This window comes from Pongo abelii, chromosome 11, assembly GCF_028885655.2.
Source record: "Pongo abelii isolate AG06213 chromosome 11, NHGRI_mPonAbe1-v2.0_pri, whole genome shotgun sequence".
Lineage (NCBI taxonomy): Eukaryota > Metazoa > Chordata > Mammalia > Primates > Hominidae > Pongo > Pongo abelii.
The window spans coordinates 129,124,826-129,146,946 of NC_071996.2; the positions used below are offsets into that span (position 1 = coordinate 129,124,826).

At 38.4% G+C, this 22,121-nt stretch overlaps 1 protein-coding gene across 1 annotated transcript in view; it reads left to right on the forward strand.

Annotated features, from left to right (window-relative positions):
• NYAP2 (neuronal tyrosine-phosphorylated phosphoinositide-3-kinase adaptor 2) overlaps positions 1 to 22,121 on the forward strand; it is a 299,686-nt gene that overhangs the window by 235,229 nt on the left and 42,336 nt on the right. The window contains exon 7 of the mRNA XM_024243674.3: positions 17,270 to 17,373. Coding sequence (XP_024099442.2) covers positions 17,270 to 17,373 — 104 coding nt within the window. The remainder of the gene's footprint in view (positions 1 to 17,269; positions 17,374 to 22,121) is intronic.

Consider the following 22,121-nt stretch of genomic DNA (forward strand, 5'->3'; position numbering starts at 1 on the left):
AGGAGCCAGGCAAATAAGAGAGGATAGAATGTTTCCTGCAGCTCACTCAGGAGTGTGGATAAAAACTTTGCTTTTAGAACCTGGTTAATATTCAACTTTTTAATATATCTACATAATTTCTAAGCTGTGTCTTCTTTTCTTTCTTTCATTTCTTCATGTGGCCCATCTCCTTCAGGATGCCAAGGTTTCTCCTAATGGTCCTAATTATTCCCCTCTCCCTGTAATCATGCCCTTGGTAATGTGCTTTCTTTTTTTTTTTTTTAATTTTATTATTATTATACTTTAAGTTTTAGGGTACATTACTGGGTATATACCCAAAGGATTATAAATCATGCTGCTATAAAGACACATGCACACGTATGGTAATGTGGTTTCATAGCTCTTTATCAAGAAGTAAAGTCAATTTCCCATCCCTTGAATCTGGACTGGCCTTGAGTCTTGCATTGACCAATAGAGTGAGATGGAAGTGACTGTATGTCATTCCTGAGCTTTGGCCTCATGAGGTGTGAATGCTTTCATGGCTCTTTTCCAACCCTGCCACCAGTGAACATGCCTGGGCTAGCCTGTTGGAGGATGAAATACAATAGAGGAGAACCCCCAAAATGTGAGAAACCACAGCATGGAATAGCAGAACCATCTACTTGACCCACATTTGACTAAAGATGCATGAGTGAGCCAGGCTGAGACCAGAAAAATCACCCAGAAGACCCATAGACTCATGAGCAAAACTAAATGAGTGTCATTTTAAGACACTGAGTTTGGGTGCGGCGTGACACAGATACCATGATCTGTTTGTATTTTGCTATTTTTCTTCCAAGTGAAAATGCTTTATTGCTTTATTATTATTAGGTAATAGTATAGTAGCATAATAACAGGTAAGTAGAGTATGCTCATTGACAAAAAGTTAAAGTAAAAAATGAAACTACTCACCTGCCTTTTCCTTCATCATCTCACTTTAGGAAGTATTTGTGTTAAACCATCATGTTTTCATAGTTGAGGGACTGAGTATCGATAAGGAGTATGAGTTCTCTGTTATATTCATTTTTGTTATGCAACAGGAACAGCAAACCAATCTGATGGAGTTCGGGTGTTCATTGTAATTTAGACTTCACTGTAGGCTGTTCTCTAACTTCCTGCTTGGCTCCACTTCAGCCCCGGGCAGCTGTGAACTTCCAGAGCTATGACCCTCAAGGCTGCCATTCTGTGCAGTCAGATCATGCATTAGAAGACAATTCTCCACATCTGCTCTCCTTTCCAGTTCTAATTGGGTGCTTGGTGACTTCCCCGGGGGAACATTTGCCAGGTTCTGCTGCCTGGTTCTGTTCACTGTTTTCTCACTCTGCAGTTTAACTCTCCCTTTCTAAATTTGAGGAGCAAATGCATAACAGAATTCTCATTTGGAGGGGCCTTGGAGGGTACTGTAAGCTGTATCCTCAAGACTCCCACTTTTATTTCTCTGTGGAAAACTGTGACTTCTGCTGGCTAGAATGCATGTTTATCAGAGAAAGTTTTATTTGGATTTCTCCTGATACTGGTAGTACGGCTTTGAGAAACAACCAGAAAAGGAGAACTGGGAGGGAGTTAACCATTTTAAATGGTCAAAGCCTGTCTTTCTAGAGTTTGAATGTAAATAAACAGGGTACAAAATGCAAAAGGCTAATTACAAAATAATAGAAGATAATGACTCTCACATTCCAAGGCGAAAAGCTTGACTGCAGAAGCAGAGCTTGCAAAGGAGTTGATCGAAATGAATGTTGTTGTCCTTAACTGAACTCTCATTTCTAGCCTAGGAAAGTGGTTAGAGGCTGAGAGAGACAGAGACTAGATATTAGAGAGAATTTTAAATAGACTCTAGATATTAGAGAGAATTTTAAATAGACTCTAGATATTAGAGAGAATTTTAAATAGACTCTGTGTGTGTGTGTGTGTGTGTGTGTGTATGTGTGTGGTATGGGAGGGGGGTGAGAGAGAGAGACAGAGAGAGAGAGACAGAGTGATGAGTGTCCATCCAATAGAAGAGGTGTGAGAAGTGTGTCCCTCAGTGGAAAGTCAAATGAGAGAGACTTTAATGGAACCACTCAGAAAAGTCGATATTATTTCTAACAGTTTGAGGGACAGAGTGGAAGAAAAAAGCACAAGAGACTGGGTGAATGGTCTGTAACCACAGAGAAAGTTGCTTAGCAAGTAACTGTTCGGCTGCTGATGGTGGGTTAAAGATGTGTATAAAGTGTGTTTTCCATGGACCAGCTTTGGTCCTGGAGAGGAACTCTGGAGGTGGTCTGGACCATGAGAGTGCCTGGGGCAGACAGGACTCTCAGGACGTGTTTCAAGGTGCCATACAGGATACCCAGTTACCCACGAAAGACATAGAGTGAACAACCATGATGTCTCCAGGTGAGAGATGGCCAACCGATCTGAGGAGGCCTTCAGGGACACTGGAAAGCACCCCAAGAACACAGAGCTTCAGTGTCAAACACCTTCCCCAGCCAGAGGGTGAGAGACACTAGCTTGTGCCAGGCCCTTGAAGAACCTTTCCTTTCCCCATCTCTCCTGCTTGCTCCTGTTTCTGCCCAGATGAGAGCAGGCGTTGCGGGGACCAAGTTGGGAACAGAGGTGGAAGAACAGGGAGAGGAGGCCAAGACAGAGGCCATCTCTTCTGTTTGCCAGGAGCTAGCCCAAAGTGGGCCAAGGGAGAAGTGTTTCCTTGAGATAATATTCATAGTTTTGATTAATGTAAGTAACTGGGCACTTAAGTTATTCCTTCAATAAGATTTTTTGTAACCAAAGGAAACTGAAAGATTTTTAATCATCAAAGTGAAAAAAAAAGTCTTGGGACTCAGTAGAGAGTTTCTCTAAAGCACAAGAAAGACCTTCGCTCCCCCAGAACAGGTTGGTACAGCTCTGGCTTCTGGGGAAAAAAAATAATACAGTTTTCTGATGCATATAAGATCCTGTATGTTCAAACAGTTAAATTGACAAGTTTAAAGAGAACAGACTCTGGTATAATTTTTAAAAATTGCTCTAAGGTTATTGCAGATTATATATAACCTGAGTTGTGGAATTTATTACCTTTGTAGGTTATCTGTGACCTGTTTAAAATAATGTCTTATTTTTATTATACCAGAGCTTTTAAAATGCCTTTATGTGTACTATCTCATTTGTACTTCACAAAAACCTGTGCCATCAGTGGGCTGGTATCATTATCTGACATTTTTTTTCTTTTTTTTTGGTGATGAAACTGAGGCTCAAGAGAAATCAAGTCAATTGCCCAGATTCACTGATAAGTAGTAGATTCAAATAAAGAAATGAACTTTGGGTTTCTGACTCCTACTACAGCTCTCTTCCCACAATTTAATTAGGCTGGGTTTCTCTATTTCCACCTCCGTGCTCCCAGGTTTATTCATTTATTCACATTCACTTATTCTTTCATTTATTCATCTATTTTATTCAATATAAAATTACCAACCATTGAGTACATGCCAGTGAGGGAGAGAGCCATTAGAGAAATGACAAAAGTTTAAAACTCTAATTACAATCGGTGATGAAAGGAGAGTGACAGGGCGCTTCCTTTAGAGTGTTTTTCAACGCATCCATAACCTGGGGACTGAGCTCTCAAGGTGAATTAGGAGGAAGAGCAATCAAGGAAGAGGACGAGATGCCAGAACCCTGTGACGCTATGACCCACATAACTGAGGAGCTAAAAGGAGGGCAGAGAAGAAGCTGAGAACCTGACAAGGGTGAGGGTGAGCCAGCCACATCCATGACTCGGGTCTTACCTGAAAATGACAGGAAGCCATTTATGGATTTTTAACCCAGGGCTTATGTGATCACATACACAGAGTCAGCTAATTTATGATCATCCATCCTAAACCAAGTGAAACAGATTTATGGAGATCAACATAAACAGGCTGCCCCAAATAACCTGCCTTATAAATCCGAAGGCGAACTGTTATCTTCGCTCTCTAACCCATGAGACTTCACCTTTCCTATACCTAATTGAGAGGTGTTTTTCACTGATTGTTGGTATCTATAAAAATTAATTATTGAGCACCTGAGCAGCCATGTTACACATGTGTTTTTGTTGTTTTTTTCAAAAATCAGCAACATTATGTATGCTTGTCTTTCTTTGGTCCAGTCATTTACTCACTCAGTGAGAACGCTACGAGGTGACAAAAGGATGACCCCTGACTTCAAGGAGCTTATTTATGCCTGTGATCTCAGTTGGTTTTATACAGCAAGGGTGCCTTAGTGCCTCTGATTCAGTAAAATAGGGAACTAGTCCTAGTCTTTGCTGCTTTGTGAAATTTTGTCAAACCCTTTGTGTTCTTATTCCCATTTTTTTTTTCTAGGAAGGTGGTTAGCTAAAGTTATGGGATCAGCCTAGAGTCAAGGAATTTGGTGATATTAACTGATGTGTGTGTACACATATAAAGCCATGAGGCTACTTATGGGTTTTAAACATAAGTTTCATATGATTAGATTTGCAAAGTCAGCTAATTACCTATTACCATATTTTATATATGCATTATATTCATATACACACATATTTCCCCTTTAACTTGGTTTCTGCTAAACACATGCATAAAATATGATACTGTATACTATATAGATACCCTGAACACTGCTAGAAAAAAATACAACTTGATAGTAATTTCATTCTCAGTAGAGAAACTCTGAATTCCAACTATTCTCTGATTCTATTGGGGAAAACAATTAGGTAGAAACCATTGGGATAATGCAGAAGGTGCCTTGCCTTGCCTTGCCTCTCAATACAAGATTAATTCTGCTTGAGAACCACAATGACCATGTGTTGACTCCAGTTTTGACTGTAGCATCAGTGACAGGTGTCTGTCACTGCAGGTGGTGGCTCCACCCTGTGCCCTCTCTGGGGGGAATCCACCCTGACATTGCTCCTAGACCACAGCTGTTAGCTTCCTTTGGAAAGGCCCTGTGGAGATGCTGCACCAACAGTGTTCACAAAGAATGCCCTTTCTGTTTCTGAGAAAAACCACAAAAGACATTATAAAATAGAAGACTCTGTCCGAATTATGCTAGGCATTTACAGAGACTAGTTCTGGAAGTTTTGTAATCGGCCCAGAATACGTATCAAATAATATGTTTATTGCCATCTACTGTCCAACACAGGAACTGCAATCCCTCAAACACACAGACACATACACACACACACACACACACACACACACAGAGGTTTTTTTTTTTGTTTTTTTTGTTTTTTTTTTTTTTTTTTAAGGTTATAAAGTACTCAGTTGAAAACTTGATAATGTAGGCCAGGTGCAATGGCTCACATCTGTAATCCTAGCACTATGGGAGGCCGAGGTGGGTGGATCACGAGGTCAGGAGGTCAAGACCAGCCTAGCCAACATAGTGAAACCCCATCTCTACTAAAAATACAAAAACTAGCTGGGCGTGGTGGCACATGCCTGTAATCCCAGCTAGTCAGGAGGTTGAGGCAGGAGAATTGCTTGAACCAGGACTCGGGAGGCAGAGGTTGCAGTGAGCCAAGATCGTGCCACTGGATTCCGGCCTGGGCTACAGAGCGAGACTCCATCTCAAAAAACAAAAAAAGAGAACTAGTCAATGTATTTTAGATTTTTTTTTCTGGAAAAATGGGGAAGGTGAACAGATGGAGAAACATGGCTTTTTATCCATGTGAAACATACAAATCATCTTTTAGAGTGGCCTTATTCTTCAAAATATTATTTAGAATAATTCAATCAATAAATGCTTAATGAGTCCTTATCAAGGATCAGTTATCATGTTACTCAGGGAAATACACTGAGGAAAGAGACAGACATGGTTCCTGCTTTCAAAGAGCATGGAGTTTAGTAGAGGAATAAAGGGAAGGAAGGACCAAGTGTACCAGGCGGAGTGAAGTAGCGTGATTAAAATCCTACGGTAAGAGAAGGCAGGGAGCTTAGGATAACCTGGTGCAGTGTGCTGGGGGCAAGGCTACTGATGAGGCTGGTTGTATAAGCTGAGCTGTGTGTACCATTGTGTGGAAGTGGTGTGTAATTTATTATAAGCAGGGAAGCTAAAAAAAATCAGATTGACCCCCGAATAATAAAAACCACTAACATTTCTTGAGATTTTAGTACATGCTTTTTGCTATGGAAAAATCTTAACATGTATTATCTTATTTAATTCTTACAGCAATCCTGTGAACTAGGTACCTTTATTTCTCCCATTTTATCTGTGAACAAACAAGTGTAGTGAGTTCAAGCAAATTTCTCCTGGTCGTTCAGCTAGGAAGTGATGGGAGTTTAGCAAACCTTGTGAAAAGATATACCTCTTTCCCAAAAGCTCCAGCAGAAGTATGAAAGCCACTCTCATTGACTGGCTTGGGTCACGTGTCCATCCCTGTACCAGTCAATGAGACCAAGGGGATAGAATAATTGATTGGACAGACTTGAGTCATGTGGCCACTTCTGGAGCTAGAGTTGAAGTCAGCTCTTAACTACAGAACCATAGAACTAAGATAACTGGTGATACTGTTCTCTGAAGAAAAATCAAATTACTATTCCAGAAGAAGAGGAAATGGGTTTTAGACAGAGAAAAATGACAGATGACCATTACCCCTCCTAAATATTTATTTTTAAATAAATTTGTATGGATATTTAAAAACTATTTACTACCAAAACTTTTATCAACAGCGTTAGAACATTTGAACAAATAGCAAACTTGAGTTATGCATAATTCTATCAACATTGTTACTAAAAAATACACAGACAAACAAAAACAAAAATGCTGACCAGAAAAGAGGAGTAAAAGAAATGACCTTAATAAACTAGTGCATGATTAATCAAGAGTATCTTTGAGGTCATTCAATTATTTTAACAAATTTCATTTACTAGCATCAAAGAATCAATGAGTAGAACCTTGGAATTTGCTTCTTGTTATAGATGATAAAAAATCCCCTGAGAGTTTGTATAACTTCCCTCAGGTCTCATGGGCAGAAAACAGTGTTTCTTGGATTTTGCCATAGAGATTTTTCCAGGAAAGCATTTCCTAACTGGTGGTTCCCAAATCCCTTGCAATTTTCAAAGGATTTCCCATGTTCCTTGCACTTAAACATGGCATTTTCCTATGTTTTATTGTTTGTTTTAAAATACACAACTGGCTAATTGTATAAAAAGTTACCTTTTTAATAGAGCTCTTTGGGGACAGACTGTGTAAAGCAATGATTCTCAAACTCTGGCTTTGGGGACAGACTGTGTAAAGCAATGATTCTCAAACTCTGGCCTCAGGACACCTTTTGTTCTTAAAATTATTGAGGGCACCAAAGACTTTCCTTTATGAGAATTAAGTATAATAATATTTATCATATTACTAATTAAAATTAGAAACTTAAAATATTATCTAGTAATTAAAAATTTAACAAACCCATAGTATGTTAACATAAATAACATTTTTCTCAAAAAATAACTATTTTCTAAAACTATAACAAATGGCGAGCAGGTTGAATTTGTTTTACATTTGTGAAAATCTTTTTAATGTCTGATTCAACAGAACATAGACAGCATTTCTTATCTTTTTTGTATTCAATCTATTGTAATATCTTGCTTTGGTTAAATATATCAAGAAAATCTGTCCTTATACAGATGTGTAGTTGAAAAGTGAGAAATACTTAAATAGCTTGTTTATATAATTGTGGATATTCGTTTTTAATACTATTCCAAAATTAAATTAATAGTAGTTTCTTAAAGGTTAGTTGCAATGTTAGCTGTATATCAATAAACTCATCATGCTCTCTTACACTTAAATCTATTGCTCTATCTTGAATTGTAAAATGCAGTGTTTTACCCATTATGATTTATAACATTGTGCATTTAGAAAATAGCAGTTCATTACGTCATGTGAATCTTCCATGTGTTGACACATTTTGTTATAAAAATCAATATATCACATTTGTTAATATCACTAGTGATCTCATAAAAAAACAGCCTTTAAGTATTAGGATAATCTCAAGCTCACAGTGATGGGTAAAACTTTTTCAAAATTTTAATTTTGCTTGAAAGCTCAAATTTATTATTGTCAACAAATGCTGTCAGTTGCCTTCTTTGAAGAAATAGACTCACTTCATTCATTTTCAAAAAAGAAAATCTGTCAAATATCCAAGTCTGTGTGTTAGCAGAAAACAAATACTTACTAGTGTAGCTTAGTGCTGCTCCTTTGATGTGTGAAAGTGACAGCAGATTTATCCTTTGCTTTGAGACTTTCAGTACATTTGTCAATACAGTCAAAAAGCAAATAACATCTTAATATTTTTATGAAATAGTTTTGACCTTCTGCTTTGTCCCCCAAAGCATCTTAGAGACCCCCAGAACTTCTGCTATAAAGTGAACAAGCATAACCACTACTGGAGATCAGGTTGAAGTTCTCTGCCATGGAGGATTTGAGTGTGTACAGTCCTAGATTAGGCTTATTCACAGCCAGACATTGCTTAGTTTATATCTATAATTGTCAGTTGGCTCAAGGCAAAAGTATAAGGAACATGGCCATTGAAATAGAACATAGTAATGAGGACCATCAATGTTATAATAACTGGTCACACTTTCTCTCAAAATGTTTGCTCTTTAACAAAGTACAAGATTTAATGGTATAAAGAGGAAATACCATTAGTATTATATCCAGTTTTGATTTTCACTTATTAGGAGTACAGAGCTGCCACATCACAAGGTGGGTTATCTACAAAATATAACCTTGGCATTTCCTTTTTATGATTTTGTTATTTAGAAGCAAAATATAATATATTTTTAAACAGGTCAAGTGATTCTTGTCATGCATTCATTTATAATATCAGCTGACAAAAGGATTTTGTTTGTTTGTGTATTGTATTTTTGATGTCATAAAACAAAGTGAAATTTCTGTCTCCATGATAATATGCATTTGATCCTTTACAACTGTGATACGACTTTTTGAGTTTATATTGAAGCTGATGGATTTTCCTTACGTAATGATTTTTAAAATTAAGGAGCATGATTTACTTGTTAAATGGAAACTATGTTGTTTTTTCATACATACTTTAATTCACTTTTAATGTGAAAAAAGTTTTTTTTGAAAATAAAAGCACATTTTCATATTCAGCTAAAGTGATGAATATCTCAAGGTGTTTTAGAAATTATATATTATTATGAAAGAGGCTGTCAAATAAAAAAAAATTAATGCTTCACTACACTATGTTGCCTTGGATGAAACCAGCTATGCATTGCAGCATCTTGGGCATCCCCGTGTTTTAAGTAATATGATTTATATGCTCTGTACGTAAAAGATGGAAGACAAGGAATATAATGGGTACATTGAATCATGAGCTGCCACTACATTGCCACCTTACTTTTCTCTGGGTTTTAGGTCTTCAGCAGAATTCTAGTATTCCCAAAAAGAATCATCAATTTTTCCAACATCAATAGTTTTACCATCTAACCCTTCTGTCCTAAATAACACTAGGACCTCCATCCATGGCTACAGGATACTGGGCATCATTCACAGCTATGCAAATCTCAGCTGTCTCCCCAGAGGAAAACTTCTTGGAAAGCTGAGGGGTGGGGAGGGGGGAGCGGAGAGAGAGAGAGAGAGAGAGAGAGAAAAGCTACTCCCAAGATAGATTCTTGCATCCTGTTGATTTTCTTTCCTTTCTCCATGGTCACAAAATGATCACAGCAGTTATCAGATTAGTTTTATCTTTTCATATCCATAGTCACCATGCCTAGGTCTACCAGCTTTTCAGAGATCTATAAAATATTTAATATTTTTTAAAAATCATAGCACCCAAAATTCCAAAACTGCCACATTCACATTAATGTTTAAATCAGTAAAAAAAATGACATAGTTCAATGTAATTGTTAAATTTAGTATTAAAACAATTCCACTAAATTTTGAAATAATCTCTAGACTACATTATCAAATCCTGTAATAATTCCTGAGTGTGCAAGATTACTGTTTAGAAGTCATAGCCAATTATAATTAATTGGATTACTCACAGTCTAACAATTTCAAAAAATATATAAAAATTCAAATTCAGGAAAAAAATTACATTTAGTGTAGGACACAAGGGCATCTTACTATGTTCACCTTGATGTGTGATGGGAGCCTCAAACAAAGTGTTCAGAATGCTGGAAATTTTTAATATAGTCCTGGCAGAACTGCCTCTTTGGACTCAGGTGCCAGTTTATCTCAAATAGCACATGTGTTATTTAAAAAAAAAAAAAAAAAAAAGTCTTTTCCAGAAATTAGAGTTTGCAATGGGCATACTTTGGTGTATTTAAAAACAAAAAAAAAGCCACTCTGTGACTTCTGTGTAACCCAAATCATTGATTAGAAACTTTCAGCATTATTAGCTACTTGGGGGAGTCATTATGTCTTCACTAGTATAGCAAAAATGTTACCTATTGACAAAATTGAACAAAATATGTGTCCTCAGAATTTGACTGATTTTATTTCTTTAATGCTAGATGAAATTGTTCTTTTGTGTATGAAAATGGACCAATCTTATATTGTTATGCAAATACAGTGGTTGAGAATCATCATTTGTCTTTTTTTCTGGAAACAAATAGAACTCCAATACTCACAGTAATAGCAGCCGATGCCGTGGAGATGATCCTGTAACAATACTAATGACATAATCCTGAACAAAAATTCAGTTCTCCTTAAGGGAAAGATAAGAAATGATTATCTTTTTTTAAAAAAAGCAATGAAAGTTTATTAGGAACAAAAAGAAAGTCCAGATGCAGTTCCTTATGCCTGTAATCCCAACGGTTTGGGAGGCCAAGGTGAGCAGACCACCTGAGGTCAGGGGTTTGAGACCAGCTTGGCCAACATGGTGAAACCCTGTCTCTACTAAAAATACAGAAGATTAGCCATCCATGGTGGCATGCGCCTGTAGTCTCAGCTACTCTGGAAGCTGAGGCAAAAGAATCATTTGAACCTGGGAGGTGGAGGTTGCCGTGAGCTGACATTGCATCACTGCACTCCAGCCTGGGCAGAAAAAAAAAAAAAAAAAGAAGAAGAAAAAAGCTAACTAATAAATTACATAGTCCTACTGGTACCTACTTAATAAAAATCTTTTTGATGATGGCGAGTTACAGACCTGGAAACATCTCATTGTATTGTCTTGATAATGGTTTACTCAAAGGAGTTAAAATGACTGCGTTCCTCCCTCCTTCTCACCTTCCTTCCCTCCTTTCCTTTCTTTTTTCTTCTTTCTTCCTTTTCCTTCCTCTCTGTTTCCCTCCTCCACTGCCTTTCTCTCTCTCTCTCTCTCTTTCTGAATCAACCTCTTTCTCATTTTTTTCTTATTCTCTTTACATTGATCTTCACTAAATTGCACAAGTGAGTCAACTTTTACTTCTGGGATGATACTAGAAGAGTTTTCAAAGGAAAAAATTTTTCCTTGGACTTAGGAAGAACAAGTGCCTTCTAGTTAATAATTAATCTCTCAATTGGGTGAATTTTCCTTGGGGTAGGAAAGGTCTGTCTTAGATCTCTTTCTAGGCATATGCCCATTGTTGGTGGACCCCAAAATTCTTGGCAATTATTCTGTTAAAATTCAGGATCAAAACTTATTGTTTCCAGTGTCATGGCTCCTTAGCCTCACCGTTCAAGTCTTAAAAAGCATTGCATTTCCAAAGGTAGGTGAGCCAAACATTGCATTTAGATGTTATAGGCCTAAAGGATCTGTGAGAGGCTTGATTATAATTTGAATCTTTTCTAGAATTTTCAGGATTGCTTCAGATAATTCTTTTGGTCAAAGGTAGGTGAGCTGAACAATTTCACTTTGATGTCACAGGCCTAAAGGATCTCTGAAAGGCATGGTTATAATTAGAATATTTTCTAGGATTTTCATGATTGCTTCAGATAATTCTTTTGGTCAAAGAAACGGTGGTGGATGCAACCTCGTAAGGATTTGTTTCATCAGCCTGGTCTCAGAAACACCATAGGAAATTCCAAATGCGTTTAGGTTAAGAATCATGTGAAACTGAAAGAAGAGCCAAAATAAATGAGATAAACAAAAATCTCACCATTTAAAAAATGTTCCTGCTGGCTGGGCACGGTGGCTCATGCCTGTAATCCTAGCACTTTGGGAGGCCAAGGCAGGCAGATCACCTGAGGTCAGGAGTTTGAGACCAGCCTGACCAACATGGAGAAAACCCATCTCTACTAAAAATACAAAATTAGCCAGGCATGGTGATGCCTGCCTGTAATCCCAGCTATTCAGGAGGCTGAGCCAGGAGAATCACTTGAATCTGGGAGGCAGAGATTGCGGTGAGCCAAGATTGTGCCATTGCACTCCAGTCTGGGCAACAAGAGCAGAACTTCATCTCAAAAAAAAAAAAAAAAAAAAAAGTTCCTCCCATGTGATACCATTAAGCAGCAGTATTATGGAGTGTATGTGTGTGTGTGTGTCTGTGTGTATCTGCCTGTGTATGTATGTGTACATTATGAATATATGATAATGATCTTAGTCTATCCCTGCATGTGGAGTCATATTCCATGCTGGGATTGAACATTAGACCACTGGGTGAACTGACTCTAGAACTAGCCCACACAGAGTGCTTGGCTATCAGTTTAATTTGCCATGTTCAATGGATGGTTAGTGATTTATATTGTAGTGCCTACTGGGGCTTGATGAACCTAGACGTGATCTGGACTGGCATCCTATGGGGGTAGAGCAAGACGTTTCCAGGTCACGGTGAAATTTGGAGTTTGCTTGGATTTTGGTGAGGCGTAGTCTGTGCATTGGAGATACTGTTGTCTACAATGGAAACAGGTTTGGTCTGACCAGAAACCAACAAAAGGGGAAATTAATCTTTAGGTAACTTAGGTGATATAAAAGCCTTTGATCTGGTTAGATAATCTTTTTTCATCAGATGATAATATCTTCAACGTAAACTGGAAAAAATCTGTATAGTAAATAATTATTATTTGTCATCCTTTTCTAGGGAAAAAAAATACTGAATTTTCTCATTCCATGTGACCAAATGTGCTAAGCTAGTCATGGCATGTATGGAAACATTGAAACATTGGCTTATTATGGAAACATGTCAACCAGGGTTCTGATGGATGCTTTGCTTGTTGTTTTATATAATAAAGGATGATTCCTTAAGATATGCAAGGATTTAGGCATCCTGGGAAATGAGGTTAATTTATAAGTTACCAGGATATTTGTATCTATGTCATCATATGATACATTTGTGTTTAAACAGCCTCAGAGAGAATCCAGTGGTATTTTCAAGAATGGATGGGCAGACATTAAACACCCGCACAAAATCAAGGGAGAATTTTCAAATGCCAAGCCTCCTCTGTAGGACCCCAGAGGGTCACATCCCCTCTAACTGGAATCACTGCCTTAGTAAGTAGGGGAGAGAGGCTTGAAACCAGATCTTATAACATATTTGTTGTTACGTCATTGCCTCCTTGCTTTGGGGAGTTGCAGTGACCTTCTCCAGGTTAATTGGAGTATCTTCAGTGAAAGAAAAATACATAATAATTGAATGCTTATTAGGTGGTTCCTACCAGCAAAAATGCTGAAAACCACAACAAGCAGTGCAAATGCTATCTAAGTGATAAGGCAGTTCAGAAGAGAGAAAGAAGAAAACAAGATCACAGGATGCTTTACAATAAAAGTACACTTTGAACTAGGTCTTAGAAAATGGTGAGATATGGTTTGATTAATGCCCATGCTTGGCAACAACTTGAGGTGAAAGGTGGAAGAATCAAAAGTGGATACCAAGAGGATAGATCAAATTATATATATGTATGTGTGCATACATATGTGTGTGTGTGTGTGTGTGTGTGTGTGTATATATATATATATATAAAACTTTATTTTTTGAGATGGAGTTTTGCTCTTGTTGCCCAGGCTGGAGTGCAATGGCATGGTCTTGGCTCAGTGCAACCTCCGCCTCCCAGGTTCAAGTGATTCTCCTGCCTCAGCCTCCAGAGTAGTTGGGATTACAGGCATCCAACACCACGCCCAGCTAATTTTTGTATTTTTAGTAGAGACAGGGTTTCACCATGTTGGCCAGGCTAGTCACGAACTCCTGACCTCAGGTAATCTGACTGCCTTGACCTCCCAAAGTGCTGGGATTACAGGTGTGAGCCACTGTGCCCAGCCCAAATAGTATATATTTTAGGAAGCAAGAAGCAATGGAAAATAGAGTGGACCTGATCAGATGGAGCCAGGTCACAGAGGACCTCTAGAAAATAGACAGTTTTTCATGATAATAAATATGGAATAATTGAACATTTTTGAAAAAGATGAGTGGCCTAAAGTATCTAGGAAACACAGTCTGCATTGTGTCCAAGTTAGATTTGAGCAGAGAGATTATGGGGAGGTTTCTGAGATGAGTTGAGATAACTACAAGAGCCATTGCAAGGGGGGCGGGGGGGAAAGCAAATTCCAACAGGACTAAATTTATAGAGAGAGGAAAAGAAAGCTATGAACTGAAAAAGTACAAGATCTGGACCCTAAGCCTTTAGGAAAATGGAGGTGATGTTTCTACTATACGTAGGAAAAGTAGAAGGAAGATCCAAGATATTGAGAAGAAGCTGGAACTTGGTTTGCATCCTGAAGCAATGTATACAGCCTAGGGACCAGGAAGCACAGGGGCTCAAAATCAAACAGGAGCATGGGAAGGGGACAAAGCTATGGGAACCTGCATGTGACTCCAAGGGAAAACATTATCTTTGAAACCATGAGAATGCTGATGTTCTTAAGAGAGAAGGTGCGGAGGGAAAAGGCCAAGCAAGAGACAAATTGATAAAGCTAAAAGGACATTGGGTTGAGAGAGAGGTGAAGGAATGCATATCACAGGTGGAAAGAGAGTCATTTTCCAGAAAGAGAATGTAGTTGGTTTCATTAAAAGTAGAAGGAGGAATAGAGGTAAGGGTCACTATGCACGTACTTGTGCAAGTGCATGCGTATGTGTGTGTATGTGTGTAGGGGGTGAGAGCTAGCATTCACTAAAAGCACTTGTTATGTGTCTGGTGTTTTTCTATGAATTTTGCATGTAATTCAGTTTATCTGTTTACTTAGCACTAGCTCAACTCTTCTCCACTAACCTGGAAACCAGGATATTTCACTATTACTATTTCCTTATAACACACAAGCAATACATTCTGAAATGCTTTTGACTTCTGGATCGGTTGGAAAGTAAGTCTGTGGATCCAGGATCCTTCCCAGCTCAGATTTTGCTGACCATTCAGTACTGTTGGCAGGTGTTAATTACTGCAGCTTCTTCAGGGTCTCTCCTTGTCCTGCTCCCCAGAACACAGTGGATACTCTGATAAATGATACCACAGCACCCTCTACTTCTTCCTTCTAAAATATTTCCTAATTTTCGGCAAATGGTTTTAGGCTTAATGTCTCTCCCCTGAGAATACATAAACGTCATTAGAATATGGAGTCTCCAACTCCTGGGCTCAAGTGATCCACCCACATCAGCCCCACAAAGTGCTGAGATTATAGACATAAGCCATTGTGCCTGGCCCATCATTTGTTGTTTAATGTCTATGTTTAGTGCATAGACTGTGCAGTCCCTTAGAGCAATATTGGGATTTTGGTCACTACTCTCTGGCAAGTTCCTGGCACATAGTAGGCATAAAATACATAGATGCCGAATGTTGAATAAGTGACTAAATTCATTTTATTTGAGAAGAACCATAACTTATATAATGAAAACAATTGTCTAAGATCATACACCTAGCAGAGTCAGATTCAAAATTAGCTCTAAGTCCAAACCTTGTTTATTGTCTTTTATTGTTTTCCTCTAAATCAGAAGTACAGAGAAAACACTATTTGATTTGCCAAGAAAGAAAACTATTATTTCCCTTAGGAGAATAATATTAATAGAGAGGTGAAGCATTGTTGAATAGGTGGAAACAGGACTGAGAGAGGAAAGGCGCATATGGGTGAGAGTGTTATGAGTCTGTGTGTAAGTAGGCGTAAGCTTACTCATTCTGTGTGTCTGCATGTTGTGTCTGAGAGGGGTTGGGAGTGGAGGAGTGGAAGGCAATTGATGGAAACTGAAGTTGGCAGTGAACCATTCATGCAACGCAGATATAGTCAATGCTTTTCTCTGAAGTGCGATTCATATAGAAATGGCATAAGGATAGTGCACCTCCCCAGTGTGAGCAACACATTTTTTTTTCTTCTAACAGAATTGGGCACATTCTGGTTCTCTGGCACGTGTGTCAGTTCTCAGTACTGTAGTTACGTCGTATCATTTAAAGTGAGTTGTTCAATGAGTTTAATTTTTAGGTCAAGTTTATAAAGAAAGGCTTTTTGAAAAGCACTTGTTTATTTATTAGGCAAAGACTGAACTTGGAAAACCTTAGGTTTCTAATTTGTAAGTCGAGGGTATTGATAGCTAACTCTGCAGCTCCAAAGAGAGTTCTTAGGCTTAGGGATAATTTAGGTGTAACTCCTCACAGAAGCTGGAATGTACTAGGCACTCAAAAACCAACAGCTCACATTGAAGTTTGTGATAAAGTACAAATGTCCATTTTTCTATCTATGACTTCTTTTTCCTTTGTCAAATATATTTAAATATGTCTTTAAATTCATCATCTCTACCTCCCAAATATCCTGTACTTTCTGGTTGAAGGGAACTCTTTCAGTCCTCAAACTGTAATCTGTAAAGCATCCTGTCAGTGGCCTAGGCAGCTAATTTGGGCTTCTCAAATTAGAGAAGAGGTAGGAGAAAGCTTTCTAAGTTGGAAAAATAATATTATGAAAGATAGCAAAAGTCTTGGAAGACAGTTATAAAATTTAATGAAAATCAAGATGAGTTGAAGAAATGTTACATTGAAAACATGATGATAGTATTCATGGAAGGAAGGAAAACAGAACATTTGGAGAAGGGAGATAAGACATTTTAGGACACAGAAATCCTATGGACCAAAGCTAAAAGTGAAACACTCAAAATAGTCATGGTACTTGCTTGTTCTCCTAATGGGTTGTTGTTGCTCCAGGAATGACTCCATAGAAACCAACCCTAAGTGGGGTAAAATGTGCAAGGACAGAAGGCCTGTGCTTCTGAAATTTGTTCCCCAGAAGCTGATCTGGGTATAAAGCTCCTTTTAGAGTCAACTGTTATGAAAGTGTTTTATCACTTGCTAATTATTAGCAAACATCAGGAGCATTTTGTATATTCCAAGAATAAGTAGCGAAAGCAACAGGAAGACTGAAAAGCCACTTTATTATTCCAGATGTCAGTCAGCTAATATTGTGTCTTTTCCCCCTTGTTTCCAGAGCCTAAAGTAAGCTGCAAATTAGGCCGGTCTGCGTCGACATCAGGTGTGCCTCCTCCATCAGTCACTCCTCTCAGGCAAAGCAGTGACCTGCAACAGAGCCAGGTACCATCATCGTTAGCCAATCGTGATTGACTTCCTGTGATGCAACTTGCCAAATGCTTCCCACCTCTGTCTGTCCTGTTACTGTAGACAACTTTCGCATTTGCTTTTATTTTTCTGTGTGTATGGGTTAGGGGATGCGCGGGATGAGTTCTGGCAGTCTGTGTTTTCATTTGAAAAAGAATGTCTTTCTTCCTTGTGATTGGTGGTGAAACTTTCTTTGCTGTTTGTTACCAAATCGTTTTTGTCTCTGGTTTCCATCATTCTGTAATATAAATGTAGTAAACTTGTACTATATGTATTGGCTTAGTGGTTATTTTTTGAAGTCTTTCTCTCTTTCATGTTTTGTGTACTTTTATACTGTCTCTGAAAATTTATCAATATTTGATAAATTTATCTACTTTGTTTTATGTAGATTTCTTTTTAAATGTTTTGTCCAGAACACTTGCACAGATGTTGTCAATGAATTTGTACATATTTCTTAGCTCTTATCCTATTATACTGTAATATTTCTGGTGGTTTTATTTTTATTTAGCTTGGAGCATGACTGTAAGACACTGTTGCATATTGATGTCCTTATAAATATTCATATCCCGATTCATTTGGATTGAGTATGGCAGCTAGTCTTTCTTCTTTCTTAGGCTATAGAGACAAATTGACTGGCCAGATAATCTAGATATTTAACAAAAACTGCAGATTAATAAGGCAACCTTTAAATAAATGACTTTTCTCTCTTATACCAACAATATCAAAAATGTTCTCAGAAAGGGAATGTAAGTGTTCATGCATGGTAAATGAGATCTCAATTATCATTTGGAGAAAAGAGACAAGAAATAAAAGCATAAACTGAAATATCATTTAATCCTTTACAGCATAATATGTTGCTCTGATGTTCGTTTGGGTACGTGGTTGTGGATGGGGAATTAGTATGGGGAAAAATCACTACACATAAATGTCCTATCTTTAGCTCACCCAATAGGAATTCAATACATTGACTTAATTTGTGAGGCTTAATTGTCGTTACTGTTAAGTATTATAGGTGTTAAGTAGGGTGGTGTCATTCTGGAGTGGTTTCTGTCTGCTTCCTAGCTTCAATCTTTGCATTCACGAAACTCTTCTGAAATAGTAACTTATAAAACACTGATGATACCTCCAAGGGAACTGCCCATTACTGATGAGCAAATTACATATTCATCTATTATTTTAAATGTCAGGCTACTTTAAAAACATAACTAAGTAGAATAATTACGTTTTCTTCTAATGAGAGACATTGTGCCTCTTAGTGTTTTTGTCTGACTTAAATATGCAAAAGAGTTGATTTATAAATATATGAGGTATCTGCAAATATAAGAAATGAGAGGCTTCTCTCAAGGGTATCTCAAGTACCATTTAGAATTTCTTGTGTCTTAATTTAAAATTTAAATGCCTTTATATAAATGTTAAATGCCTTTATAACTAAATGTACCAACTCAAACACTTTTTGGATATAAAAGAAGTAGAAACAGTAAGACACTGAATAAAATAAATAAGATAAACTGCCAACTTAGTTGATTAAAGCTATTCCAAAAATATTGTACTTACCAACATTTAAAGCTTAAAAACATTGGGTACTGAAAGAAGAGAAGTTTAGCTAATTGGCAGAGGATTGCACTAATACAATCAAGTTTTCAAGTTTATGACCCTTGCTAGTATATTACCTTCAATATCTCAGAGATGTTTTGTATTATTTGTTTTGTTTTGCTTTTCTCCTAGTTGTATTTATAGCTGTTTCACCCTAAGCCCCTTCAAACTCTCAATGAAAGCAGGTTCATGGGATAAACTTCCAGAATAGAGACAAGGTATACCCTTTGTGCCTTTGCATTATCAACTCTTTGTTCACCTGATGGGAAGTTCTTCGTTTTTCAAAATGTAGCAAGGGAGAAAGCCCAGGACGCCTTTATATGCTGTTAGTTTCCTTACCTGCTGATAGAGATTCTGACACACAGTCAAATCATACATGGGCTGTCAGAGCTATAAATTAGAAGGCTGGCCTCTAGGCTTCTCCTCTGTGGCTTATGGCCAGTTGTAATATACATGCATTCCTATACTCTAGAGATGAAGTGGTAAGCATAGCTCATACAAACACTGCTCTGAACTCCTCTGACTTAGCATTCAACTTAAGTCAAGAAATACTTATTGGCTGGGCGTGGTGGCTCACACCTGTAATCCCAGCACTTTGGGAGGCAGAGGTGGGTGGATCACAAGGTCAGGAGATCGAGACCATCCTGGCTAACACGGTGAAACCCCATCTCTACTAAAAATACAAAAAATTAGCCGGGTGTGGTGGCGGGCGCCTGTAGTCCCAGCTACTTGGGAGGCTGAGGCAGGAGAATGTGGTGAACCGGGGAGGTGGGGAGGTGGAGCTTGCAGTGAGCTGAGATCACGCCAGCCACTGTACTCCAGCCTGGGCGACAGAGCAAGACTCCATCTCAAAAAAAAAAAAAAAAAAAAAACTTAGTAAAAGTCCTTTTCTCACCTACTTCCCATGCCCTCATCCATAGTCTTGACTAAGATGTCTCTTTAAATTACAACCAGGATGGCACTGCCCTGTGCTCAGGCATGCAAGACAATGGTGGAAAAACATGTAAAACTGTTGAATCTAACAATGACTATTCATACCTAAACAAGGATAGGGAACACCTAGCATTATCAAACAATCCCTCTGGTCACTTTTTAAGCAGTTTTTGCAACACCAAGACACCTGGTAGTTATTAAAACCCAGAATTCTTAATAGGAGATTAATAGACTTACTAGGAAAAATCATTGGAATTCACATGATCTATTTAAAACAAACAAAAGGCCAGGTGCAGTGGCTCACACCTGTAATCCCAACATTTTTGGAGGCCGAGGCAGGTGGATCACCTGATGTTAGGAGTTTGAGACCAGCCTGGCCAACATGGTGAAACCCCGTCTGTACTAAAAATACAAAAAATTAGCTGGACGTGGTGGCGCACACCTGTAATCCCAGTTACTTGGGAGGCTGAGGCAGGAGGATCACTTGAACCCAGGAGGCAGAGGTTGCAGTGAGCTGAGATTGTGTCACTGCGTTCCAGCCTGGGCAACAGAGTTAGACTCCATCTCAAAAAAATAAAGTAAATAAATAAAACAAACAAAATCAGTCACTCACCTCTAAATAATTCCAGTGGTGCTTGTCTATGGAGGAATCTGGCCTTACAAAGGCTGTGACATTTCAGCCACGTTATTGGGCATTGCCCTTCGCACAAAAAGACCTGTGTTACTTCTCAGACTGTTGTTCTCATCCCATCTCTGTTCAGTTTTCTTGGTCCTAGTTTGTCACTCACTGTTTCGTGTCATGGTTGGAGCTGTCTAAGAAATGTTGTAGGTGGAGTTAGGGGGAAGTGCTTGACATTACTAAGGCAGAGATTCACAGAGGTGACCAAAGTGACTGGTCCCCATTCCCCATGGGCCTGGGGCCAATAGTGACAGCCCACCACCAGAGTTTGTGTATAAACAAAGGGGAAGGTATGTTTGCTTGCCTTTGACATCAGTTTTAGCTTCAGGTAACTACAGAAGACACACGATCTGTAGAAATGTATAATTGTATCTGACTGGAACTTTAAAATATGTAAGAGAAAATGAGAAACTCTGGAAAAAAGTATGAGTTCTAAAGCATTTAGTTTGCCCCAAAACACATATTATTCTCTGACACTCAGAGAGATAAAAATAAGATTTTATTCTTTCTTAATTTGCTCCTGAGTAAATAGACTAGACATGGGGCAATTACGGACATTTTCTTGGAACTTCCTTGTAATGCAGCCACGTTTCTGCATTTACCTTCATAGAAATCTTTGGAAATCAGACTGAATTTTTGTGCCTACCATTAGAAAATTAACTTATTTTCTTAGTTAAAAAAGTCAAACTGCACAGGAGTCATGTATTAAACTTGGAGCACGTTACTTTCTCTTTTGTATTCTCTGTAATAGAGTAGAAAGCCATGTACTCAGAAGAAAGAGATGTGAATGCTCTTAGACACAGCAGATGGTGATGCTCATGTGATTCCTCCATCTCTGGCTGATCTCAGCCTCCTTCTTCAGTGACCCCATTGGAAACAGTGCCATCTATACTCTTGCTGCACAGGTGATGCTATAGCAGCTGATGCACAGGCCATATCAAACCATGCTTTCCCGCAAGAATGGAGCGGCTAAGATGTGTCTCCAAACAGAACTGCAGCTTTCCTTGGAAAAATGTTCCCAAGACATGTTTGAATTTGTTTTTCTAGGAAGGAAGGAAATGAGAGCCACAACCTCCACTACACACACACACACACACACACATACACACAAACACAATCTCACACTCACATTCACTCAGAAACACATTTTTTTTTTACAGCAGATTCTCATGTCAAGGAATGACAAAGCTAAGAGTGACCCAAGTGTTGAACTGAAACCTCAACTTTTTCGGAGGCTTGTTTATCACTCTAAACTGAATTATCTCTGATCATCCTTGATTTGGGGGAGGGAGGTAGGAAAAGGTCACTTGTAATTTCCTTTGGACCCACATTCCAAAGTTTGACAGACCAAATCTCTTTAGAAACCTACACAGAATGCTTAGAAACCACTTAGTGCTTTGCCTCTGAAGCCACGATCTCTGTGGGTCCTGTGTTTCATGATACCTGCGTCCTCACCACCCAGGACAAAACTTGCCCAGCCCAGTCCCTTCTGTATACTTAATAGCTGTTATCCAGGCTA